At 45.8% G+C, this 22,828-nt stretch overlaps 3 protein-coding genes across 3 annotated transcripts; 2 read left to right on the top strand and 1 right to left on the bottom strand.

Annotated features, from left to right (window-relative positions):
- Positions 1-1,579: 1,579 nt before the first annotated feature.
- THITE_113414 (uncharacterized protein) lies at positions 1,580-2,953 on the top strand (the record flags this gene model as incomplete). Its single annotated transcript, XM_003654955.1, has 1 exon — positions 1,580-2,953. The coding sequence occupies one exon, from the start codon at positions 1,580-1,582 to the stop codon at positions 2,951-2,953; it is 1,374 nt and encodes a 457-aa protein (XP_003655003.1).
- Positions 2,954-4,510: 1,557 nt separating this feature from the next.
- Positions 4,511-7,355, bottom strand: THITE_163041 (uncharacterized protein). The gene is made up of 5 exons (XM_003654954.1): positions 5,940-7,355; positions 5,800-5,883; positions 5,667-5,750; positions 5,304-5,597; positions 4,511-5,223 (listed from the first exon to the last, which is right to left on the bottom strand). Exons 1-5 carry the CDS (start codon positions 6,106-6,108, stop codon positions 4,532-4,534), a joined length of 1,323 nt encoding a protein of 440 aa, XP_003655002.1. The 5' UTR covers positions 6,109-7,355; the 3' UTR covers positions 4,511-4,531.
- Positions 7,356-18,683: 11,328 nt separating this feature from the next.
- THITE_2053059 (uncharacterized protein) lies at positions 18,684-18,920 on the top strand (the record flags this gene model as incomplete). Its single annotated transcript, XM_003654953.1, has 2 exons — positions 18,684-18,765; positions 18,796-18,920. Coding segments are annotated over 2 exons (207 nt in total), but the record flags the coding sequence as incomplete, so codon positions are not given.
- Positions 18,921-22,828: the final 3,908 nt, after the last annotated feature.

The following is a 22,828-nucleotide window of genomic DNA, read 5'->3' as shown; positions in this document are numbered from 1 at the left end:
TTAGTTCGTCTCATTCTAAAAGGGGTTGCCCTTCGAATCTCGATTTTCCTACCAAAATGCTGTGTCGGGCTCCCGAGTGGAGTGAAAGCCTGGTTTAACCAGCTTCTCTCACTGTCGGGGCGTCATTCTGGAAAACACTGATGTAGTCGATTTCATGGCTACCAGGCCTTGTAGACGGCAAAGGCAAAACTTGTTATCAGCCGGGGCCGATACTTGGGATGCCGACGCGACTCTTCGGGCTCCGGCGCCAGGTCGTGGCGATAAGCTAGCGGATTCTTGGGGCGTCGAGGGGACTTGGTACCATGGAGCTGCTGGTTTTCGTTGGAAGTCCAGAAAGCTGAAGCCTTGGAAAACCTGAATTCCCACCAAAACACTGTCACGGGCTGTCTTGGGGATGCCCTTCCGGCGCCAGTTGGCTCCGGTGTCCCTCCAGGACTTGCGTCTACAGCCCATGCTGTCCAGCGTTTCCAAGCCTCCGGTATGCCTGACGCCAGGGCCGGCCGGTGCCCGCGTATGACCGTTTCTTCTGTGCCGGCGATCTTGATGACGCCGTCTGTAAGAAGTGAGGCCGAGTTCGATGCCTTCCATCCTAGCCCTTCGCGATATCTGCCGCTCCTCCTCCACAAAGGAGCGGGCGGCAACGCCAACGCCACCAACGCCGACGCCGATGTCCTAGAAAAGATATTGGATGTTGGGGCGGTGAGATAAGGCGCGTCCTGGAGACGTGTGTCTGTGTGTCTGGCGTTTTGTCGACCTCTCTACGGGATCGAAGACAACGTGGTGGTCACGGAAAGCCGGGGTCGAGAACCTGACATCGGCCCTCGAAGACTCTGGCGAGATGGAGATCATTGCCAACAGTTAAAGCTGACTGGCCGGCCCGGACGCTATTCTTCTGCCCACTGACGTTTCCGTAGCCCTGATCACAGGACGGAGTCGGGCACGCGGTTGAGTCCGTGTTGTTGGAACCGTCATCTCTGCCGCGGAGCATCATGAGCGCGAAGCATGCAATCATGGTACACTCCCTTGCATTGCAGCACGGATCGCCATGGATGCGATTGTTCGGCGGATCTATGCTATTCTTTTAGGTTCGTTCAACCTTGTCCAGCATATAGTCGCAGCCAATCAGAGATATGCATGTGCCTCTTGGAGGATCGAGTTTAGCCGTCGAGCTGTCCCATCCGGGCAGGTAGGTATGCATGTATCAAGAGACAGGGTCGGATGAAATAATAGCTGCCGATAAGTGAATTTAGGCAGTTGCAAATGCCAATCATTGCCATGCCTACTAGACATCCTGATGGAACAACGTGAATTAGCATACGACGTAATGTGTCGCTGCCCTGCTGGCGTCTAGGCCACGTTGCCTCATCCGGAGCAAGCAACGTCATAACGAGCTCTTCTCTTCACGCCAGGTCAGTAGAATGTGGAAAGCTCGGCAGCCAGAGTCACCGACCTTCAAACAACCTGTTCGTGGGCGCAAGACAGCAAGTCGGCAACCGGTCCGGGAACGCTCCAAGGGGCTGCCAGTCGAGAAAGAACTTCGCGATCGGACACAAGGAAGCTAGACGTAGATTTGTACAACATGGCCGGGAGTCAGCTCTCGTGGGCTCGCGTGCTGCTCCTCGGCCTAGTCGCGCCACTCGTGGCTGTCGGCGTCGACGCCAAAAGAGCAGTGAACGCAGATCCACCGCCGGCCGGCTCGGCTGACGGTTTAGCGTCCGAACCCATCGAAAAACGACAGGTCTACACCGGCAACGAAACGATACCGGCGCCTCAGTCCCCGCCCGTCCAAGGGTGGTGGGAGTCCAAGATCTGCTCCGGCATCTACTGCGTCTACACCAACCACCGCGTCGCCAACGGCCGCGGCCTTGTGGCAGTCACCCGATTCGAGGAGTTCCAGAAGCTCGGACGCATTGAAAACCACCTCGACCGGGCCGAGAACAGGTACTTTGACGACCCGGTGCCCTTCACGACCACCGACGTGGTCGAGAAAGGCCCCGGGGTCACCGCCACAAAGCCCCTCCGGCGCGGCAAGCAACTCATGTCGTGGTCGCCCGTCCTGGTCGTGCACAAGTCCTTCTTCGACGAAGTCCCCAAGAAAAAAGACCGCACCCGCCTGCTCGAAACGGCAGTCTCCTACCTGCCCCCCGCCACCCGCGCCGCCTTCGACAAGCAGCGCCTCCGCCCAGGCGACACCGCCAACGCCAACCCGCGCTCGATCGAGGAGATCCTGCATGCCCACCCGTTCGAAATCGACCTCGGCTTCGGCAACCGCGTCCTCGCCGGGCCCCAGGACCCCGCGGAGCCCGCGGCCCACTCCAGGCACTTCGCCAACTACCCTGAGGTCTCGGCGCTGCAGCACGACTGCCGCCCCAACGTGGCGACGTACATCGACGGGCCGTCGTTCGCGCTGCGCGCCACCGTCGCCCGCCGCACCCAGCCCGGCGAGGAGCTCACGATCGCGTACATCGACCCGTTCCTGCCGCGCAAGGAGCGCGCCGCCTGGGTGCGCCGGCATCGCGGGCTGGCCGGGAGCGGGGGCGGGAGCGGGAGCGCGGCCGGGTGTCCGTGCCGGGCGTGCAACCCGCCGGGCGGGCCGGAGGGCGAGGCGGCCAAGGAGGCGGACCGGCGGATGGAGGAGCTGCTGGCGATCCGGGCGGAGCTGCGCAACCACGACAGCACCAAGGTGGACTTCCCCATGATCGAGCGTTTCCTCAAGCTGTACGAGGAGGAGCGGCTGCACGCGCGCTTCGCCGAGGCGTACGAGCTCGCCGCAGTCAACTTCAACTACCTCGGCGACGACAAGCGCGCCAAGAAGTACGCTGACCTGGCCGTGCAGGCGGGAATTGTCGAGGGCGGGCCCGACTCGAACGATGTCGCGGCCATGCGGATCATGGCATCGGACGTTACTGGACATTATAGCCATCGTTACAGTTTAAAGCGTCGAGGGCAATAGGGGATTTGGGTTGTTCGAGGTGCAGACTGGGGGAGAGACATGTGGATATGACATGTCGAGAACCGGGTTATAGGGTGTTCTACATGTGTTCAACTGCTTTCTCCACGCTAGCATCTAGGAGGAGCCCTGGCTATGTATGCACAGGGCAATAGGTGTGAAGGCATTGGGTCTGCGGTGTGGGATGCATGGGGTGTAGGGTAGATGGTCGTGTCCGGTGCGAGACTCTGCCTCCACTCTTGCTGTAGTCAATGCCACTTTCCTGTCTGCATGACACCGACCAATTGGCTCTGCGACATGCGGGTGGGCAGGTATGCTTCGCCGATTTCCCGTTCCCTGCTGGAGTGAGCGTTACCGCCCTAGGTGTAAAGGTAGGTTCCTCCAAGTGCCTTTTTTCCATCTTTTGCTTTCTCTTCTTCCCTTGTTTAGCCCGTTCTTTTGAAGTTTATCTTTTCGATTCCCAATCCTGTTGCTCTCTTCTTTAGCTACCCGAGGGCTAAAGGAAAAGTAGAGATTTTCGCAGCCCTCTCTCCTTCCAGGAGAGAGGGGTATAAAATTGGCGGACACCCCAATAAAAAACGGACACCTACCTCTAACCACTAATAACCCTAACCCTAGGAAAATAAGCCTCCTATAACCCTAACCCTAAAATAGAAAAACTAAAATTTCAAAATTAAGAGCTATTCTATTAAAAATTATAATTTTAAAGTTTTATTAAGTTTAGTTAAATAGTTGTTGAGATATTAAAAGTTTTGTTTTGCATTAACAAAGTTTAGTGTAGAATAGGCGTATCGATAATTGTCCGCCAATTATATAACGTCCGCCAATTTTGTGCCCCTCTCTGATAGAAGGAGAGAGGGCTGCGAAAATCTCCACTTTTCCTTTAGCCCTCGGGTAGTTCCTCTAGATTTCGTTCCTCTCCTTATTTTCAATCTTATATAACTCCTTACTCTTTTCTCAGCTAATTTCTCTTTCTTGCTCTCTCTCTTTCTTTCTTTCTTTTTCTATTCTAGTTCTTCTTTCAAGTTTCTTATTTCTAGTCAATTTCTCTAAATGTCTTACTTCTCTCTCCCCCCTTCTCCCTCTCACCTCTTTTCCATTATTTTTCTTTCTTTCTTTTTTTTTAAAAAAAAGCAAAAGACTGGTTTAAAAAGACTATTTCAAACAGAGTGTGCTAAAAAGACTGGTTTGGACTTCTCTTCTCTTGTCTCTTCCTTTTTTTTCTCGTTTTCTTCAGCTAGTCCCTCTCATTCTCTTCATATGACCTTCGCGTAATTTCCTTTCCCCCTTTTCTAGCCCGTCCCCCCGGATTCCTTTTCTTCACCCCCTTGTCCTTTTTCTCTTCTAAGTGCATGACTCAGGTCGGACACTCCACATCCGCCAACAAGCAAGGAGCCCGGGACAACTGTCAACAGAAAAAACAACGCATTTCCAACCTGAAAACAGTACGTGTAACCAGACCCAGACCGAACGCCATCATCAATCAGTTCCGATGCAGGGTATCGTCAACCAACCATCCCAAACCAGGCCCTTCCAACGCCAACCATCCCAAAAAAGCATGATTGCCAAGCAGTCCTCCGGTCACCACCGGTCCCGATCAGGATTCAGCCCCCTCCACTCTTCCAGATCCCTCCTCAGCCTCTCCACCTCCGCCCTCCGCCGCTCCGCCTCCCTCTCCCTCTCCCTCTCCCGCCTGCGCAGCGCCTCCAGATCATCGCTCAACCGCTTCCGCTCCCTCTCCCCAGCCAACTCAAGCTCAAACCGATCCCGCAGCGACGCGCCGCCGTCCCCACCACCACCACCACCACCGCCCGCCACTCCCGCCACGCCGGCACCCGTCCCGGTCGTCGTCCCGATCCCGATCCCGATGTCCTCCAGCCCGCCCACCGACACGGCCCGCCTCTCGCGCGCGCGCGCGTGCGCCTCGCACCGGTCGCGGTACCGCCAGCTGCTCGGGGACAGCGCGCCGGCCGGGTCGGCGGCGCCGAGGCGCGCGTTGGCGCAGTTGGCCACGGCGCAGGCGTGCCGCGTGCAGTGCGAGTGGGCGAAGCGGGCGGGCGCGGTGCAGTGCGGGGTCAGGCAGGTGTGGGTCGGACAGAAGTCGCTTGCTGTTGTTGTCTTGGTGGTGGTGCTGCTGCTGCTGGTGCTGGTGGTGGTGCTGGTCCGCGGGGAGACGCAGCCGGCTGCGCGGCAGGTGTGGAGGGTGCAGTGCAGCGAGCGGGGGTGGGAGGGGTAGAGGACCGGGTTGGGGCAGCGCGGGACGGTGCAGCGGTCTGTTTTTCTGGAGTTAGATAGGAGAACCCAAGATGCGGTTTGGGAAGGGGGGATTCCGGAGGGGGGAAAGGGAACTCACGCTTTGCACAGGCGTCCGTGCCGCCTGTCGCGTCGCGGCCGGCGGCGCACTCGGCGACGCAGCACTTGTGTGCGGGACAGTAGCGCATGCTGGAGCCGGTGCTGCGGGAGCAGTCGGGCCAGACGCAGCGGTAGATGCCGTAGTGGACGGCACACACGAGGTCGAGGCGGCCATCGCGGTGCTGGTGGGCCGGTCGCGCGCAGCCGGGTACGCCGCACAGCCTCACGTGGCGGCCACAGCGCTGCTGGCGGCTGTCTGTGGCTCGAGAGTGGCAGTCGGGCGCAGTGCAGCGGTCTGCGGCATGGCATGTCAGTCCTTGCGGTCTGGGACGGGGAAGTCGCGGGGATGGGAGGTTGGACGTACGCTGGACGCAGAACCACGGGATGTACTCGCGGACGCCAATGTATTCGCCCCTCCTATCGCAGCCTGGCTCGCCGCATCGTAGGTCTGCGCACTGTCAGCAGCTGAACAGAAGAGGTCGGAGGGACACACTCACGGTCGTCGCAGTACCTCTCACCGGCCTTCCGTGGCGTCGGGCAGTGGTAACCCTCGTCCTCGGGGTAGGTCTTGGCGCAGGTGTCTGGAATCAAGGGTTAGCGGACACTCTAGGTACGTTGCTGGAAGGGGCAGACGCACGCTCTGCGCAGTACTTGGAGTAGACCTTGCGGCCCCCAGCGAGGCGCACAAAGGCGTGCTTCCTGTGGCAGCCCTCGACCTGGCACTTGCGCGAGTCGTCCGTCAGGACCTCGGAGTAGTCCGACGCGGTCGAGTACCAGGTGTATGAGGCGTCCGACCACGACGACATGGAGGCGGCGGAGCTTGATGTGTGCGGCTCGGAGATCAGGTCGTCAAGGACCCTGATTTGGTTGCGATGGATTTCGCCGGGGAACTTTTTTAAGAACTGACTAAGTGGGCCTAGCGGGGACTGCACTAGTGCACGAGAAGAATGATGGGTCAACAACAACAACAGATAGTGGGGTGGTCAATGATTGGGATGGCCAAATGTGAAGAAAAACGCCGCCGCTTTATAACACGGTGGAGATGATGGCACTAGTGAGGGAGCCATGCAGACGTCCGCAGTCGGCAGAGGGCAGGATGCAATGCAATGCCTTGCAGGTGCCGCATGCCCACCAGGGGCAGTTACAGCCGCAGCGCCAGGGGGTTAGCGAGGTCGCCTGCAGCCTTGGCAGCCCAGTGGTGTGGCGGAGCACAACAACTGACTGGTCATTGGCACCCAAGCCCAGGGTTGTCTGCAGGAACTCCCGAAGGTGCATGGGCTTGCAGCGGCGCAGACCACACACAGTTGTGCCGCGCAGAAGGTCGCACCCAAAACCCAGACGGCTGGATCTGGGCGACGAATCGTCTGCCCGGCCCGCAGCGGGGTGCAGCGGGGTGCAGCGGGAGAAACGTCCGTCATTCTCACCTGCCGCAGGCCTGGACCACGACCGACAAGGTGGTTGCAAGAAACGAAAAGATCCGACAAGCAGGGGCTTCACCAGTGCAATGTTCCACGGCCACCTTGCGCGAAGGCGATGGACGCCTCGCCCGTGGATGGGCAGAGCACTGTGCCGATGAAGTGGCAGATGGGCAGATGACCAAGGCCTGGAGACACCAAGAACGCGTCACCAGACAAGGCAACGATGTTGCCATGTTGCCAGGTGTCCGGGTGCTGCCCACCACACCGAAAAAAAAAAAAAAAAACACCACACCGAGAAAGAACACCACACCGAACAGAGCGGAAGCAATGTCGGCCTGTCGGAGGCGGCCTCTTGCGCACACAATGATCGGTTGCCTCGTCCTTTGAGAAGCACAGAAACTCAAAAACGCTCGTCGGCGGCACAGCGGGAGGGCTGCGGCTGCGGCGACTTGTGCGACCATAACAAGCGAAATCCTCCGGGCGTGTGAGGCAACCCATCCGAGAACCCTAACCCTTCGCGCCCCTGGCCACGAACAAGCACATCGGTTGTGTCTCAGTGTGACTATGTCTCAGTGTAACTACCTTACCTACCTAAGTCGGGACATGCAGCAGCTAGGGAGAGGACATAGGCGACACCCGGGCTAGGCCAGGCTGCGTACCCAAATAACTGACACTTCATTGGATGTCCCGTTTTCCCTGGTAACTCTCCTGTCAGAACCGGCCCGGCCTAGGGCTCTGGGCCGGCCTACCGAGATTAGGATCCACCAGCTTGATGCCCAACTGCCGCCTAGGACTAGGCTCCTGAAGAGCCTCTCTCCTATAATATAATATCTTCAATACTACGATTGATCCTAGTTGTATATATCGCTTGCATTGTAATAGCTTTATCTTCCTGAGCCTACGTAGCGGTTCTAACAATTAAGAGTCTTATTAGCTTAAAAACCCGCTTCTATCTCTGAGTAAACGGCTCTATATATAGCGCTTAGTAGCAATATATCCTCGAAAGCTAATACAAAGATCGATATTATCCTAGCTAGCTCGGATAACTAGGTAGCTTAGAACTATAAGTTCGTTAATAAGGCTAAACATCTCGACTTACTCGACTATTTTGAATATAAGGTGGAGCTACTCCTAAAGCCTATATTGGCCAATAGCTATAATCTCGCTTATAAGTATATCTGGCGTAAGCTCTAGGAATATATCGTCGAACTATAGGCTTCTACATTAGCTATAGCCGTAGAAGCTCTAGCCGATCTAGGAGTGCCTGCTATAGGCGAGCAGCGGCCTAGCACTGCCTCTATAGCCTAGGATAACGATATAGATTCCTAGACCCTCTCTGAGAACGAGAGTCTATAAGAATAGCCTAGTGTCAAGGCACTGAACAGTCGCTAGAGGAAGCTCTATAACGAGAAAGAGAAGTAGTTCAACAATAATATTATTATCGTTATTATATAGGTTAAGAAAGATCTAGATCGTAAGTATAAGGACTATAAACGCTAGACTAACTACCTTACTTAGATATTAACCTTTATAACTACTATAGTAGTAGCCAACTACTAGTCTATCTACTTTATAGAGTATATCGACCTTTGAATATAGTACAATAATCTTAAGAAGACCGTTTAGCCGACTATTAAAACAATAATAGAGCTTTAAATATATATTTATATTTACTTTAATATACTTAAATACCCTAGGAACGTATATATTAAAGAAGCTAATTTTAAGAAGTAGCTTGTTAAATGAGAAAGCCTAATAGATAAGGCCTCTAATATAGGGCAGGAGGAATAGGGGGGGCATATGACCTATGTGTTTGTGTATATAGATTAGATAAGGGTGCCCTACGCTCTGCGCTACAGACTTTGCAACGCTAGGCCCATTTGGGCAAGCGGTGTATATATATATGTTCTGCCCTATAGACATATATTTCTTAGCGTCCTACCGCCTAGATTTTCAATCTACTACTATTATCAATCTATATCTTATTATTCTATATATCTATAGCACTTCTCTATATTAAGTAGTAGCTACAACTACAAGATTATTAACCTAATTATTTTCTTCTTTTATCGTTATCAATTGACTAGTCTATATAGCGGCTTTGCCGATAGCAGTAGCCGGTTGAACCCCTGCTTTCTTTGTATAGCGACTTAACGAGGTCGACAACGTTGGAAGTATTCTACCTTCGAACAACGGTTTAGTCGAAGAGCCTTAATCGTATAGCGGTTCTACCGACAGCGATTACAATCTTTAGCTATCGATCGATTAGTCTATATAGCGGCGATTGCCAATAGTATCGCTAACAGCAGTGGCCGATCAACTATCTAGTTCTTCTTATATAGTGGCGATAGCCAATAGCAATTAGAACGCCCTCTTCCTTAATCTAATGAACCTTTTATTAGGCCTTCGTTAACTATCCTATCAATGATACGCCTATTCAACCTAACGTCTATAGTCTAAACTAAGGCGACAATTAAGATGGCTGATTATAGCTATAACACTTGTTTTTATACCTCCTTGCTAGCTAAGTAGCTCTCTATACACGATACCGCTATATCTAAGAAGATTAAAGAGACGATACACTCCCTATACAAAGGATTTATTCCTCTAGCTCTAGAGCTATTAGTTCTAATAGATTAGACTTATCGCAATGTCGACTATAGCTAAGAGGAACTTAACGATATATAGTTGGGCGATAAACTATCCTTTGAAGATGCCTAGAGTAATTCTAAGGAAATAGAAGACATTTTAAACCTCCTAGAGTATATTAAGGTCGGTACTAATCGGCCTTTCGTTAAGTAGCTCGGCTAGACCGTTAGTATATATACTATTCTTCTCGAAGGCATTGTTAAAACTGTTAATAAGCTCTAAGGCGATATCGCCAATATTAGATAAGTGCTCGAGACGCTAACGACCTACTACTAGTGTCTAAAAGGCTTGCCTAAGGCTATTAACCGCCTCTAGGCTATTACTAACGACAATATAGAAGCTATATAATAGGCTTAGTATCGAGAAGAGCTTTTTACCTAATATATATATATAATACCGATAATCGGCTAAGTAAGATTAACAACGCTATTGCTTAGTTGACTAGTAAGAACCTATTAACCGATCCTGCTCTAGCTAAAGAGCCTCCGTCGGCTACTCCTATATCGACTATAGAGCTATAGATATACGCCCCCTCGACCTAGAGCCGCCACTCAGTTGCAATAGCGGCCTCTCTACTTGAGAGCCTCTATACACCTCCCCTAATATAGTATACGCAACCTCGCTTATAAACCGCCTTTCCTATCCCTCTAGAAGGTATCGACATCGGTGTAGCCTATAACCTAGCTATAGGCACACTACCGGTATATTAAGCCTATATTATATACCCTAACAATTTACACTTAGGCGGCTAGTGCTAGGCTACGTCGCCTCGTAGCGACCTGTACTAGGCCAAGTCGCCTTAGGGCAACCCTCGCCAAGGCGAGCCGCCTTAGGATAGCCAACGCTAGGCTATGTCGCTTATCAATTATAATAATTCAAACTAGCATAACGCTATAGGCACCATTTATAACCGTCTAGACTCGACTATTATATCTTTTCTTCTATAGCCAAAGACGAAGTACACTTTAGCATACTATATACGCAAGATTATAGAAGTACGGCCTACGCTTATTACTATAGTTCGCAACAAGTTCCTAGAATTAAAGAAGTCTTCGCTTATAAGCAAGTCTACTACTTCCGGCAATACCAAGTCTAATAAGAAGCTCTCTAGGCGTACTGATCGCTATAACGACGACCGCTAGAACTGTGACTATGACGATAACCGCTATAACCGAGATCGCAATTAAGGCGGTAAGCACTGTCTAGATAACTACGATTCTAAGTATAACGATCGAGCTTAAGACTATATATACCTTATCGACGACGCCAATTCGAAGACGTTATCCAATTTAGAAGCCGATAACGAAGCTAAGGCTAATTATAAGTTATCTATTTTCAACGGTACCGATAAGTCGGATATCGCCTATATAGTTTACAATTCGAAGCTAACCTATTATAAGTGCTATTAGACCTTCAATATAGTTCTTGCTACCAACGTATATATTTATACCTACAATAAGACAATCGTTCCTAAGAGCCTTTACTATTATTAAGCTAATTAGGCTAACCTAGGCTATTAAACTTACAGATATTGCGATACCTTATTCGATTCCTAGAACTAGCTCTTTAAATACTTGAAAGCCTGTTTAGTAGCCGCTTCTAGTACTATGAAGTGCTTAGAGCGTATAATCGCTATCGCCAAGGACACCTTAGAGGACGATATCCTACTTGCTAAAGGCTCTAGTCTAGCTATAGACTTCGCTATTGACCTAGAGGTATAAGAGGCCTCTAAAGCGGCTAACCTAAATATCGATAGCCTATATAGCGCCTATACTTACTTGTATATCAAGGCCTACGTTTAGTCCGACTATAAAGACCTAGAAGTTTACCTCGATCTAGGTACTAGCTGTTCAATTGTCGACAAGACCTTCCTAAGTACCTTCGAGTACTCGATCGAGCGCTATAATAGCCGAATTTATAGTATCGGAAAGACCTCGCCTACCTAGTAGACGACCTTCGTCATTTACCTACTAGGTGTTACTGCTACTAGCCTAGTACTCTTTAAGTTTACCTAGTCTACCTAGGTAGTAGATAAGCTACTTACTAACCTCTTATTAAGAGCCGACTTCCTAGATCTATATTAGGCCTCTATCGATTATAGTATAAAAATCGCTAGCCTATATAGTATCCTAGGAGGATTCGATATACTATTCGCTATATACACTTGGACGTACCCCTATATATATAAGGTTAAGACTATATACGCCGTTACCTTGTAGCCTAAGTAGGAAGTGTATATCGCTATAGAATATAAGCCTCTCCTAATAGACCGGTCTATAATATTCAACGTTTGCTATTCTACTACTCTAAACGCTATTGTTAACGCTAAGACCTCTAAGGTAGTAGCTCTTAAGAACCTAACTAAAGGAGTTTTTACTATTTTAAAGCGCTATCCTATTAGCTAAATCGAAGATATTGACGATAGCGGTTATATCGCCTATTCTTAGGAGATAGCCTTTATAGCGTTGACTATAGCGACTATCTTAATAGCGATGTCTACTGCTATAAACCCTAGTTTAGTTTAAACCGCTATTTAGTATACTAGCCCTAGTATATCAACTATATTCGATATATATAGCCTAGTTTATACTATTCTAAGAGACTCTACGCGATTTGCAAGCGATGTTTCGTCCTAGACCCTATTATCTTTGTAAGATTTGCTAGAGCTATCGACGCTTTATAGCGATATAGTATATTAGCTAACTACTTTATTCGAATCTAGACCTATATTATACTAATTGGTGTACCTACTGGGCTAGCCTGCCTAGCTTATATTGCACTAACCGATCTAGGATCCTAGCTTTGAAGGCTACACCAATAGGTGTAATCCGAGCCCTAAGTATCACAGCACGTACGTAAACCGCTATCGAGTAGGAGCTAGCACAGTTCTAAGACGGAGTAAGCACCTAGAACCTAGAAGCTTATATCTATAATGTACGATATAACGTATATACTCGGAGCCTAGGAACTATAGCTAAAAGGGTAGGCAGTCGCCTACCGAGGCGAAGGAAGATTCCTAATCCTCTAAGGATTAGCCTCTAATCACAATAGGAGACGTATTTAGACAGTGTCGCCTTAGAAACTGCAATTACTCGCCTTAGTCACTGCTATAGTACTATTGTACTTCTCTACCTTAAAGCATCTTATTAGTAGTACCTAAAGACTCCTATTATAGATTCTAATCCTTCTTTCTCTACTAGCTAAGATACTATCTATTTATAGTACCTTGACTTAGATACCTATATCCTTGTCCCGTTTATCGCTATTAGTCATTGTCAATTCGTCTACGAATTTGGTATAACTTTATAATTCTAAAACGGGGTCTCTTCCTAGCTCTTGCTACCTATCTCCTTCATCTCCTAGTGTCCTACTATAGGGAGAGACGCTCTCTATAGGGGACCTACTATAGAGGGTATAGGCCTATATTACTTAGCTTTAGGCCCTAAAAGAGCTTAAAGACTAGGAGTAGGAATTGCTTTAGTCGTTAGGAATAGGCGAGCCGCCTAATAAATAGAAGAAGAATAGTACTAGATCAACCGACAATAGCGAGGACAAAGGGCAAGATCGCTAAGCTATTAAGGTTAAAAATATTACACTATTAGAAGAGAATATTACCTTTTAAAAACGCTAGATTTAGCTTTAAGATCTTTATCGAGCCTTTAAAGGTAACCCTAAACGCTTTAAAACGGAAAAGAATCGAATCCTCTTCGCTATCGATAAAATAGAGTAAACGCTATATACCTATTAGTATAGCTACTATAATAACCTATTAAAAGAAGAACAAGCAATAGCAAAGTTGATATAGAGGGTCTTTAAAGACTAGACTACTTTATATATTAAAGACCTTACTAATAGTCAGTTGGAAATCGCTAAAGCTATCGACTAAGCGAAGCAATAGGAGGGCTAGAGCCCTTTAAACTTTTATTAATACCTTAATTCCTTAGAGGCCTAGACTAAGCGCTAAGATAATAAGAAATAGGCTCTTCTATTCTACTCTAAGTTATTACTATAGATTTAGTTGTATATCAACTAATATTTCTTTAAAAAACCTAAGACCTATAAGGCTATAGTTCGGCTAGTAACCTAGATCTAGAATATCAAGTAGTACAACATTTACTAGAGATCTTTAAAAGTCGATCGAGGATCTAGGCAGTTCTCCGATTATAAATAGCAAAGTCGAGGGCAATCTATATATTAGGATCGTTATAGTTAGCCTTGCTTTAACAACGTAGTAGAGAAGGAAAAGCGGAGCTATAACAATAAGGAGATAAAGGATAGGAGTGACAATTCCTTTACCTATTGGACCTATAGTAAAATAAGTCACTTCTTCTATAATTGTCCTAAAAAGCCTAAAGACGTAGGCAAGGTTAGAGGTATAAGACGTCGAGGCTATAGAGGTACTTATTACGCTCTAAGAACCGAGTATAAAACGAGCTCTAGTTACTTATAAGACGATAGTAAAAAGGAGGGAAAAGCTTATACCTAGTAGTAGACCCTAGTACTACTAGTATACTCTTTCTATATAAGGACTAAGTTATAGAATGCTTCTAAGCTACTACTACCCTATATACTAAGAAACCCTAGGAGGTTATAGTAGATTTAGATACCTATACTAAGATTAATATAGTTAGCCTTAAGTTTATAAAGTAGTATCATCTTCCTATAGTAAAGCTCTTTTTGCTATAGACTTGTATAGTAGACGTTTAGGTGTCCTAGTCGTATAGAGTGTTCTCTATACCTTTAGAGCTATTAGACGGAAGAGGCGTAATATAGAGGTTCAATGTCTTCTATATAGCTATTGACCGCCCCTTAATCAAAGGAGGATTAGCCATTATTCTAGAGATACCTATAATAGTAGAAGAATATATTTTACTATTTCTAGTAGCTAAAGAATAGTAGTTTATACCTAAGACTACTAAAGTTTGTTTTAAACGCCTAAAGTAGTTCGTTAAAACGTTGTGCTAAAAGCCCTATATTTATACTCTATTTATATACCCCAATATACTGTAAGCTCTGTTCCCTAAGGAGGAGAAGGACAAGGAGATATAGGCGAAACTGTCCTAAGGTAAGGACGAAATCCCTAAGGAGCTTTAAGACTTCGTCGATATATTGGACTCTACTAAAGCTAATATTCTACTGCTATATTATAAGATTGATTATATTATTGAGCTATTGCTAGGTATAACACTATTAGCAAGGCCTATTTACCTATTAGCTTAAAAGGAGTTAGATATCCTTAAGGAATACCTTCGTAAAAACTTAGCGAAAGGGCGTATCTAAGAATCTTAGAGCCTAGCTACAAGCCTAGTTTTATTTATACCTAAAAAGGATAGTACTCTCCAACTCTATATCGATTACTAAGGGCTTAATAAAATTATAAGGAAGAACTGCTACCTATTGCCTTTGATCTTAGAGATCTTAAACTATATAATTGGTGCTAAGTACTTTAGCAAATTGGATATTAAAGAGGCCTACTACCGAATCTATATCAAGGAGGGGGACAAATAGAAGATAGCCTTTTATATCTAATATAGCCTATTTAAATACTTGGTTATACCCTTTAGGTTAATCAACGCCTTAGCAACCTTCTAAAGTTATATCTATTAGGCACTAGGGCGACTTATAGACGATTTCTATATAGCTTTCCTTAATAACGTCCTAATCTTTTTAAAGGACTATAATACTTACACTTCTTATATTTAGTAAGTCCTTAAGAAGCTATAAGCTATATAATTATATTACAAGCTAAGTAAATATCAGTTTTACTAATATAAGATTAAGTTCCTTAGATACCTAGTAACTCCTAAGGGAATTACTATAGATTCGACCCAAGTTTAAACTATTTAAAAATAGCTAGAGCCTACTATTTACTAGGATATTTAAGTCTTCCTTAGGTTCTATAATTTTTATTAGCGGTTTATCTTCTATTATTTAGAATTAGCGTTGCCTCTAACTGCTCTACTAAAGGGATTAGAAAAGGGGAGGAAACTAGGATCCCTCTAATTCGCTAGCGAGGAATAAACGGCTTTTAAGCAACTTAAATAAGCTTTTATAGAAGTACCAACATTGTACTACTATAACCTATAGAGGAAGGTAACTATTAAGACTAATACCTTTGACTTCGATATAGGAGTAGTCCTGTCTTAAGAAGAAGACAATAGGATAAGATAACCTATAGCCTTTTAGTTAACTAAGTTCTCTAGATCGTTTAAGAATTATAGGATACCCAATAAGGAAATAATAGCGATTATCAAAGCCTTTAAATATTAGTGCTATTACATTAAAGGGAGTAACTTTCTAGTTATCGTCTTCTCTAACTACAATAATCTATAGAGCTTTATAAAGTAGATGTACCTAAATAGGCGCTAAGCTAGGTGGTATATATACCTTGTAGAGTACAATTTTGTTATTAAGTACTAGGTAGGTAAACGAAACCTAGCTAATAGGCTATTGAGGAGACCTAACTACGAAGAAGGGTTAGCTTTAGAACGTATAGCGTAGTTGCTAACTTTATAGAACAAGATAGTTGGACTCTAGTAAGTGTTTACTAAAGAGAGGCTTCTATATATTTAATCTATTATTGTTATGGACTGGGCTGTACCCGGGCTAGGTATGTGGGGCTGCGCCTAGGATCCGTGGTGGCCCTGGGACGGATCCGCGGCGACCCTAGGACGGACCTGTGGCGAGCCCGCCTCGCGCCTGAAATAACGTCGGTCCAAACCCACTTCGCGAGCCTCTGAAAAACTCTGCACGTAGGGACCGCAGCCTATACTTCTCCTTTTTCCTTCCTTAAGGTAGTTGAATAGAACATTGTACGCTTGTCTATAGAACGCTACAAGGCTAGTACATTATAGTTCAACTACCTTCGCGCTAATGGAGTATTCGCTACTTCTAGGTGTAGACGAGATAAGTACGCCTAGCGTCTCGACGCCGGTACTGAACGGACTAGATACTACTATGAACCACCCTAGTATCCTATAGGCTCCGGACCTAGATTGGGTTCGCGAGCACTTTCAATACCTATAGGAGACGATCGCTCGTTAGAACGTAACTATTGAGGAATTTTATATAGCCTAGATTGCTATAGCTCAGACTATGAACGCCCCTACGATAGTAAACGCCTAGGCTCCGACGACTAACACCGCGGCTCCGACAGCTCCTTAGACGTAGTAGAAGCGCCTCCCTATAGGACAACCCTTCGACGGTAAAAAGGAGCTCTTTGTCGCCTAGAGGGCTACAATAGTGTACGTCCTAGTAGTAGACCAGGACTTTATTGGGGGTCCCTACGACTAGTAGGTATTCATTTGGGGGAACCTTAGCTAGAGGGTCTAGGCTAAGGTCGTGGCCTTCTATAAGTTAGGAGGACCTAGCTACAACTACGACCTAGGAGCGTTTCTCGAGTATTTTACAACAGTCTACGTAGACCTCTATAAGTAGGTTATAGCTTTAACGGAGCTAGATATACTCCGCTAAGGAGACAACGAGCCGTTCTCCTCCTTTATTGTTCACTTTAAAGCGAAGCTATTGAAGGCTAGAGAACTTAATTAGAGCGACGAGGTACGACTTATTAGACTATAACGATACCTCTCCTTAAAGTTGAAGCATATTACAGTAGGACGAGGGATCCTATAGAACGACTATACTATAGCTATTACAAGGTACCGCGAGATCGCTACCGACCTAGAGGCCTTCCGCCTAGAGGAACGACACTAGCGGTCCTAGGGTAAGCGACCTAGGCTTAACGTAGATACGGAGAAGGATATAGATAAAAATATACCGATAACCGGGATTAATACGACCTACATTGCCCTAGCCTAGGGGAGAGCTAATAGAAGTTATAGAGGAAAGCAGTAGTAGAATAGAGGAAAACGAGGTATAAACGCGCTATAGACGAAGTAGGTAAACGACGAGATATATATAGTACGCTAATAGGCTAGAGCCTATATCTGTTGTAGGCGCTAGGGCTACTTTGTAGCTACCTATCCCTTCGCCCTAGCTAAGAGACTAGCTCCTTAGGTCGATATCAATAAGTTGGAGGCTAAGGAATAGGTAGAGGAGGACTCCCCCTCTAAGGAGGAGGAGGGAAAAGAGTAGCCTCTATACAAAGTCTTGTATAGGGGCCAAAAGGACCTAGCCGCTTATAGAACGAGTTTATAGAGATTAGAGAGAGAATGGATAAGCCCCTCTTTCTTATCTCTATTTTTCTAAACTCCTTTAGTTTTATAAATGTACAAATAGATAGTAGATACTAGAGCTACAGAGCTATTAGCGAAAGAGTATATTAGAGGTTAAGGATTAAGCAAATAAGCTTACCGACTCTCTATACCCTAGGTATTATAGTTAAAGGGGTACAAATTACAAAGAAAATTATATATATCGCCTACGTTACGATAGACGTCGATAGGTAGATCAGTGCTGCTATATTCTATATAGTACTAGGGCTAGCCTACAACGTTATATTGGGCCTCCCCTAGATAAACTATTATAGGATTGTACTAGACCTAGCCAACAGGGTCTTTACTGTCAATTCGCAAAGTGGCCTATAGGTACACAAGTGCTCTTTGCAATAGAAGGAAGCCAACGCCACCCTAATTATAGGCGTAGTATTTATAGGCTTGGCCTACAGAGTACAAAGGAAGAAGTCTAAAGGGGTATAAGACACGTTCCTCGTCACCAGTATCTACAAGATAACCACTATACTAAGAGCGGCCGTCTCCTAGCCCAATACCGACCTAGACCTAAAGGTCGCTTTGCCGAAGGAGCTATATGACTTCGCCGATCTCTTCGATAAAGAGAAGATAAACGACCTCCCCCCCTATTGAGGGGAGGCCAACTATTATATCTATCTTAAGACGGGCCTAGACAGAAAACCTCCTAAGCTCCTATAGGGACCCTTGTATAATATACCAAGGGACTATCTCCTAGAGATTTGGAAGTAGGTTATAGACCTGTTGGATAAGGGATAGATCTAGATAAGCTCCTTATTGGTAGCCGCCCTAGTCCTCCTTGTAAAGAAGCTAGGAGGAGGATAGAGGTTCTATATAGACTATCGAACCCTAAATAAGATCACTAAGCAGGACTAGTACCTGCTCCCCTTAATTAAGGAGACTCTTCGGTCCCTAGCTAAAGCCAAATAGCTTATAAAGCTAGATGTTAGGGCTACGTTCCACTATATCCGGATAGCTAAGAGGGACGAGCACCTTATAGCGTTTCATATAAAGTTTAGACTATTCGAATAGCTAGTCTACCCCTTTAGGTTTATAGATACTTCTACAACGTTCTAGAGATATATTAACAATGCCCTTGGTCCAACGTTAGGAGACTATATAACGGTATACCTTAACGACGTCTTAATATACTTGAGCGGGAGCCGAAAGGACTATATAAGGAAGGTACGTAAGGTCCTCTGAAGACTGAGAGATATAGGCCTCAACCTAGACCTTAAGAAATATATATTCGCGGTAAAGGAAGTTAAGTACCTAGGGTATATCGTAGAGGCTAGGGTCTATATCTACCCCGACCCCGAGAAGATTAAAGCTATCTATAAATAGGAGGTACCCTATAAGGTCTAAGGAGTATAGAGCTTCCTAGAATTCACTAATTTCTATTGCGACTTTATCCCCAACTTCTTTGAGAAGACGGCCCTATTAATACGCCTTACCTATAAGAACGTCCCTTTCCGCTAAGGCAAAAAGGAGTAGAACGCCTTCGATACGCTTAAGGCTACGTTTATATCGGAGCTGATCCTTGCCCAATAGGATCCTAAAAGAGAGACAATCGTAGAAGTAGACTATTCTAGTATAGTACTTAGTAGATATTTGTCTTAGTAGAGAGAGGATAGGGTTCTTTACCCTATAGCCTACTACTCTATAAAGCTAAGCCTTACTAAGTATAACTACACTATCTATAACAAAGAGCTATTAGCTATTATCTCGTGTCTTAAAGCCTAGTCGATAGAGCTTCGGAGCGTAGTAGCCCCCTTTACTATCCTAACCAATTATAAGAACCTTAAGTACTTTACCTAGCTACGTCCAATCAATAAACGGTAGGCCCAATAGGCGGAGATGCTCTCCTTATTCAACTTCGAGCTAAAGTACTGGCTAGGATCCTGGGCCTTATACCCCAATACGCTCTCTTAGCGTAAACAAGACAAGCCTAAAGATAGCTAGCGTATCGCCTAGCTACTCCCTCCGATTAAGGTATACTAGACCAACGTATAGGAGGAGGCTAGGTTGCCTATAGGAGAGACGCTCTTCGAGGATAAGCAGCTCGTAGCCCTATAGGACAAGGATATTATCGGAGACGAGCACTACGCTCACTAGCTCCGAGCTATTTGCAACGGAGCTTGGAAGTTTCTAAAGAAGGCGAATATAGCGTAAACCTAGATCGTAGACTACTCCCTCAACGTATAAGGCGTACTCCAGTTCTATAGCCGTCTCTAGCTTCCTATATAGGAGCCCCTAACCACTATAATTATCTAGCAGATCTATAACTTAGCTATATTAGGATACCCAAGGCGCAATAGGCTATTCAAAATACTCTAGAGAGATTACTACTAGGACCTTATATCGTTTAACGTAAAGTGGTTCATTAGGAACTGCAACTAGTGCCGTTAGAGTAAAATCTCCTAGTAGCTACGTCAAGGGCTTTTACAACCCTTACCTATCTCTAATCGCTTTTAGAAGTAGATCTCTATTGACTTTATAACCAACCTCTCTATAAAAGACGAAGGGGCGCTTAGTTACTTTATAGTGATTACCAACCGCCTCTCTAAGTATATATAGCTCAAGGCGATATACTCGATAGGAGTAGAAGAGTATGCCCTCCGGTTCTATAATATATAGTAGCGCTTCTATAGGTTCCCAACTCAAATTATAATTGACCGTAGGTCGGACTAGTTAAGTAGGTTCTAAACCGCGTTATATAAAGTGGTAGGGGTAGAGTAGCTCCTATCGACTTCTTACTATCTCTAGACGGATAGGGGAATAGAGTAGGTCAACCAAGAGGTATAGGCTATCCTCTAGATCTTCGTCTCCTTTATATAATACGACTAGCCTAAACACCTCCTAGCCTACTAGTTTATATTCAACAATAGGGACTTGTCTATAACCGGGGTAAGCCCGAACTACCTCCTCTATAGGTTCGATATAAGCCCTATACAACTTATTACGATCTTAACAACGTCTATAGCGACCCTAGAGGGCTACGCTGCTAGGTTCCTCTACTATCTAAAGAAGGGAATAGAGTAGACCTAAGTAGCTATTACGTATATATAGTAGCGGTAATAAGCGAATACAAACCGCTCTCGCTATCTAGCTAAGAGGTTCAAGGTAGGGGACAAGGTATAGCTCTCTCTACGTAATATAAAGACGAACCGCCCTAGTAAGAAACTCGACTAGCTGAATGCTAAATATAAGGTAGTCGTAGTACCTACTCCTTTAATAGTGATGCTCGATATACTAAGTGGTCTATACCCGACTTTCTATATCGATCTAGTTGAGTGAGTAGCCTCTGATCCGCTCCCTTTGTAGAAAGTTATAGATAAGTAGCCGGACCCTATATAGGTTATATCGGAGGAGGGTGTTCCTTAGTAGGAGTATAGGGTAGAGGCGATCTTTAAAGCTTAGAACGCTAAAGGGAGGGGAAACAACTACGATATATACGTTAAGTAGGTAGGTTACGATAAACCAACGTAGGAGCCCCTAGAGAACTTCTTAGATACTACTATGTTCGACGAGTTCGAATGGGAATAGGGAGATATACAATACAACGATAGGCTAGCGTCGAACTAGAGGAGGAAGGGAAAACGTAATATTCGTATATAGACTACTTTATAAGAAACGACAATGATAAAACGAATATAGCTCGGTAGTACCATTGGACATATAGTCACCCTAATACATCTAGCTATAGCCTTATTACAAAAGAACGACAAGAAAAATATAAGCGTAGGGAGGCCCTAATATACCAACTAGGTCTCCTTCCTTAGATACAGGTAGTCCTCTAGCCTTACCCTAATGTCAATCCTATAGTACTATAGGATACCTAGGTACGAGCTAAGGGGAGGCGAGGTTAGTGGCCAATATATTACCTACTCCGAGATCTCTAAGGTAGGGCGAGGGTGGATATCAAAGTTATTGCAACTGCTCTAGTCGATAGGTTAGTTCGATAATAGGTCGAGACGTAGGATAAAGCGAGAGTAGGGCTATAGCAAGGGACAGAGCCGTCTCTAGCCCTACTCTATAGCCTCTTCGTCTCTAGATAGTACTATATCGCTAGTAGGTAGGTACTCGATACCCTCGTTAGACGACAAGAGTACCTCTATAATTAGCTATCTGTTGGACCTGCTAAGGGTCTAGGGTAGGGGATTAGCGCACTCCCAAAGGACATAGGCGAGGTTCTCAAAGGGAGAGGATAGATAACGCTAAGGACATAGGACGAAGGGAACTAGAGCAATATCGTACCTAATAGGAGTCGTACTATAGCCGCTTTATAGAGAGGGGCTAGACTATAACGAACTTAAAACATAGTCGACAAAACAGTTATTAGTATTAACGACTATTATAATAGCGTCAACTAGATAGTATATATCACACTAGTAGGCTTCCTTATTACTTATTAAGCAATAAGTTAGGTAGACGGCTAGCTAGGCAGAGTAGTCTAGGGAGGAGGTAGGCGAATTATAGGGCATTAAAGCCTTATAGCGGCTTAGTATAGTAGGGGAGGCGACTAGGGTCTAGGGGACAGTGTAAGTCGGGGTCCGCTCAATAGTAGACAGAGGGAACAATACTAGCTAAGTAGGGATACAATACGTCTACACATTGTTAAAAGCGGTCTAGAAAGATTGTATTAACTTCTAGAATTCGCGCTTAAGGACTATACAACGAGTAGGCTATAAGTTTATCTTCTTCTAGGCTAAGGTCTCGATAGCCTAGCCTATATTATACGCCTTAAGGATTTTCTTTAGACTAGACTAAAGGCGAAGGTTTATTGCCTACAATACAGAGTCCTACTCGTATATAGTATAGGCCCTCCGACATTCCTTATAGGATTTGCCGTGACCAGGGGTATATTCGACCTTAGTACCGCTAAAAAGGCGAGCGATACACTATATATAGAACTCTCCCTTATCGGAGAGTAGTTCGTTTTCTTCGTCGTCGAAGTCTCCTTCGACAATAAACCCACTAATCAATAGCTTATCGTTCTTCTAACGATTATTTCAGTTCTATAACGTCGTAGTTAGCAAGCGACTTAGGTCTATAGCGGAGTCGTCCTAAAAGCACTTACATTACAGTCTTCGTTATCATTGCCACTAGGACAGTGGCCTACGTTACTACCTCTAAGAATAGTAGTAGCGACTAACATTTTGACATTCCTATATACAAACATAGTAGACGAGTTTTAGAACTATATCGCTATCGAGAGGGGGGACGAAGAGACTTTTGTAGAAGCCGAGGCG

Source organism: Thermothielavioides terrestris, chromosome 4 (genome assembly GCF_000226115.1).
Source record: "Thermothielavioides terrestris NRRL 8126 chromosome 4, complete sequence".
Classification (NCBI taxonomy): Eukaryota; Fungi; Ascomycota; class Sordariomycetes; order Sordariales; family Chaetomiaceae; genus Thermothielavioides; species Thermothielavioides terrestris.
Note: the sequence above shows the minus strand (reverse complement) of the source record. Positions and strands in the feature narration are given on the sequence as shown.

Excerpts from the sequence above, each read along its gene's own strand:
- THITE_163041 (XM_003654954.1), bottom strand. The coding sequence starts at position 6,108 with ATGTCGTCGTGGTCGGACGCCTCATACACCTGGTACTCGACCGCGTCG. Across the intron at positions 5,884-5,939 it reads CTCCAAGTACTGCGCAGAGC|ACACCTGCGCCAAGACCTAC; the intron begins GTGCGTCTGCCC and ends CCTTGATTCCAG. Across the intron at positions 5,751-5,799 it reads TGAGAGGTACTGCGACGACC|ACCTACGATGCGGCGAGCCA; the intron begins GTGAGTGTGTCC and ends GACAGTGCGCAG.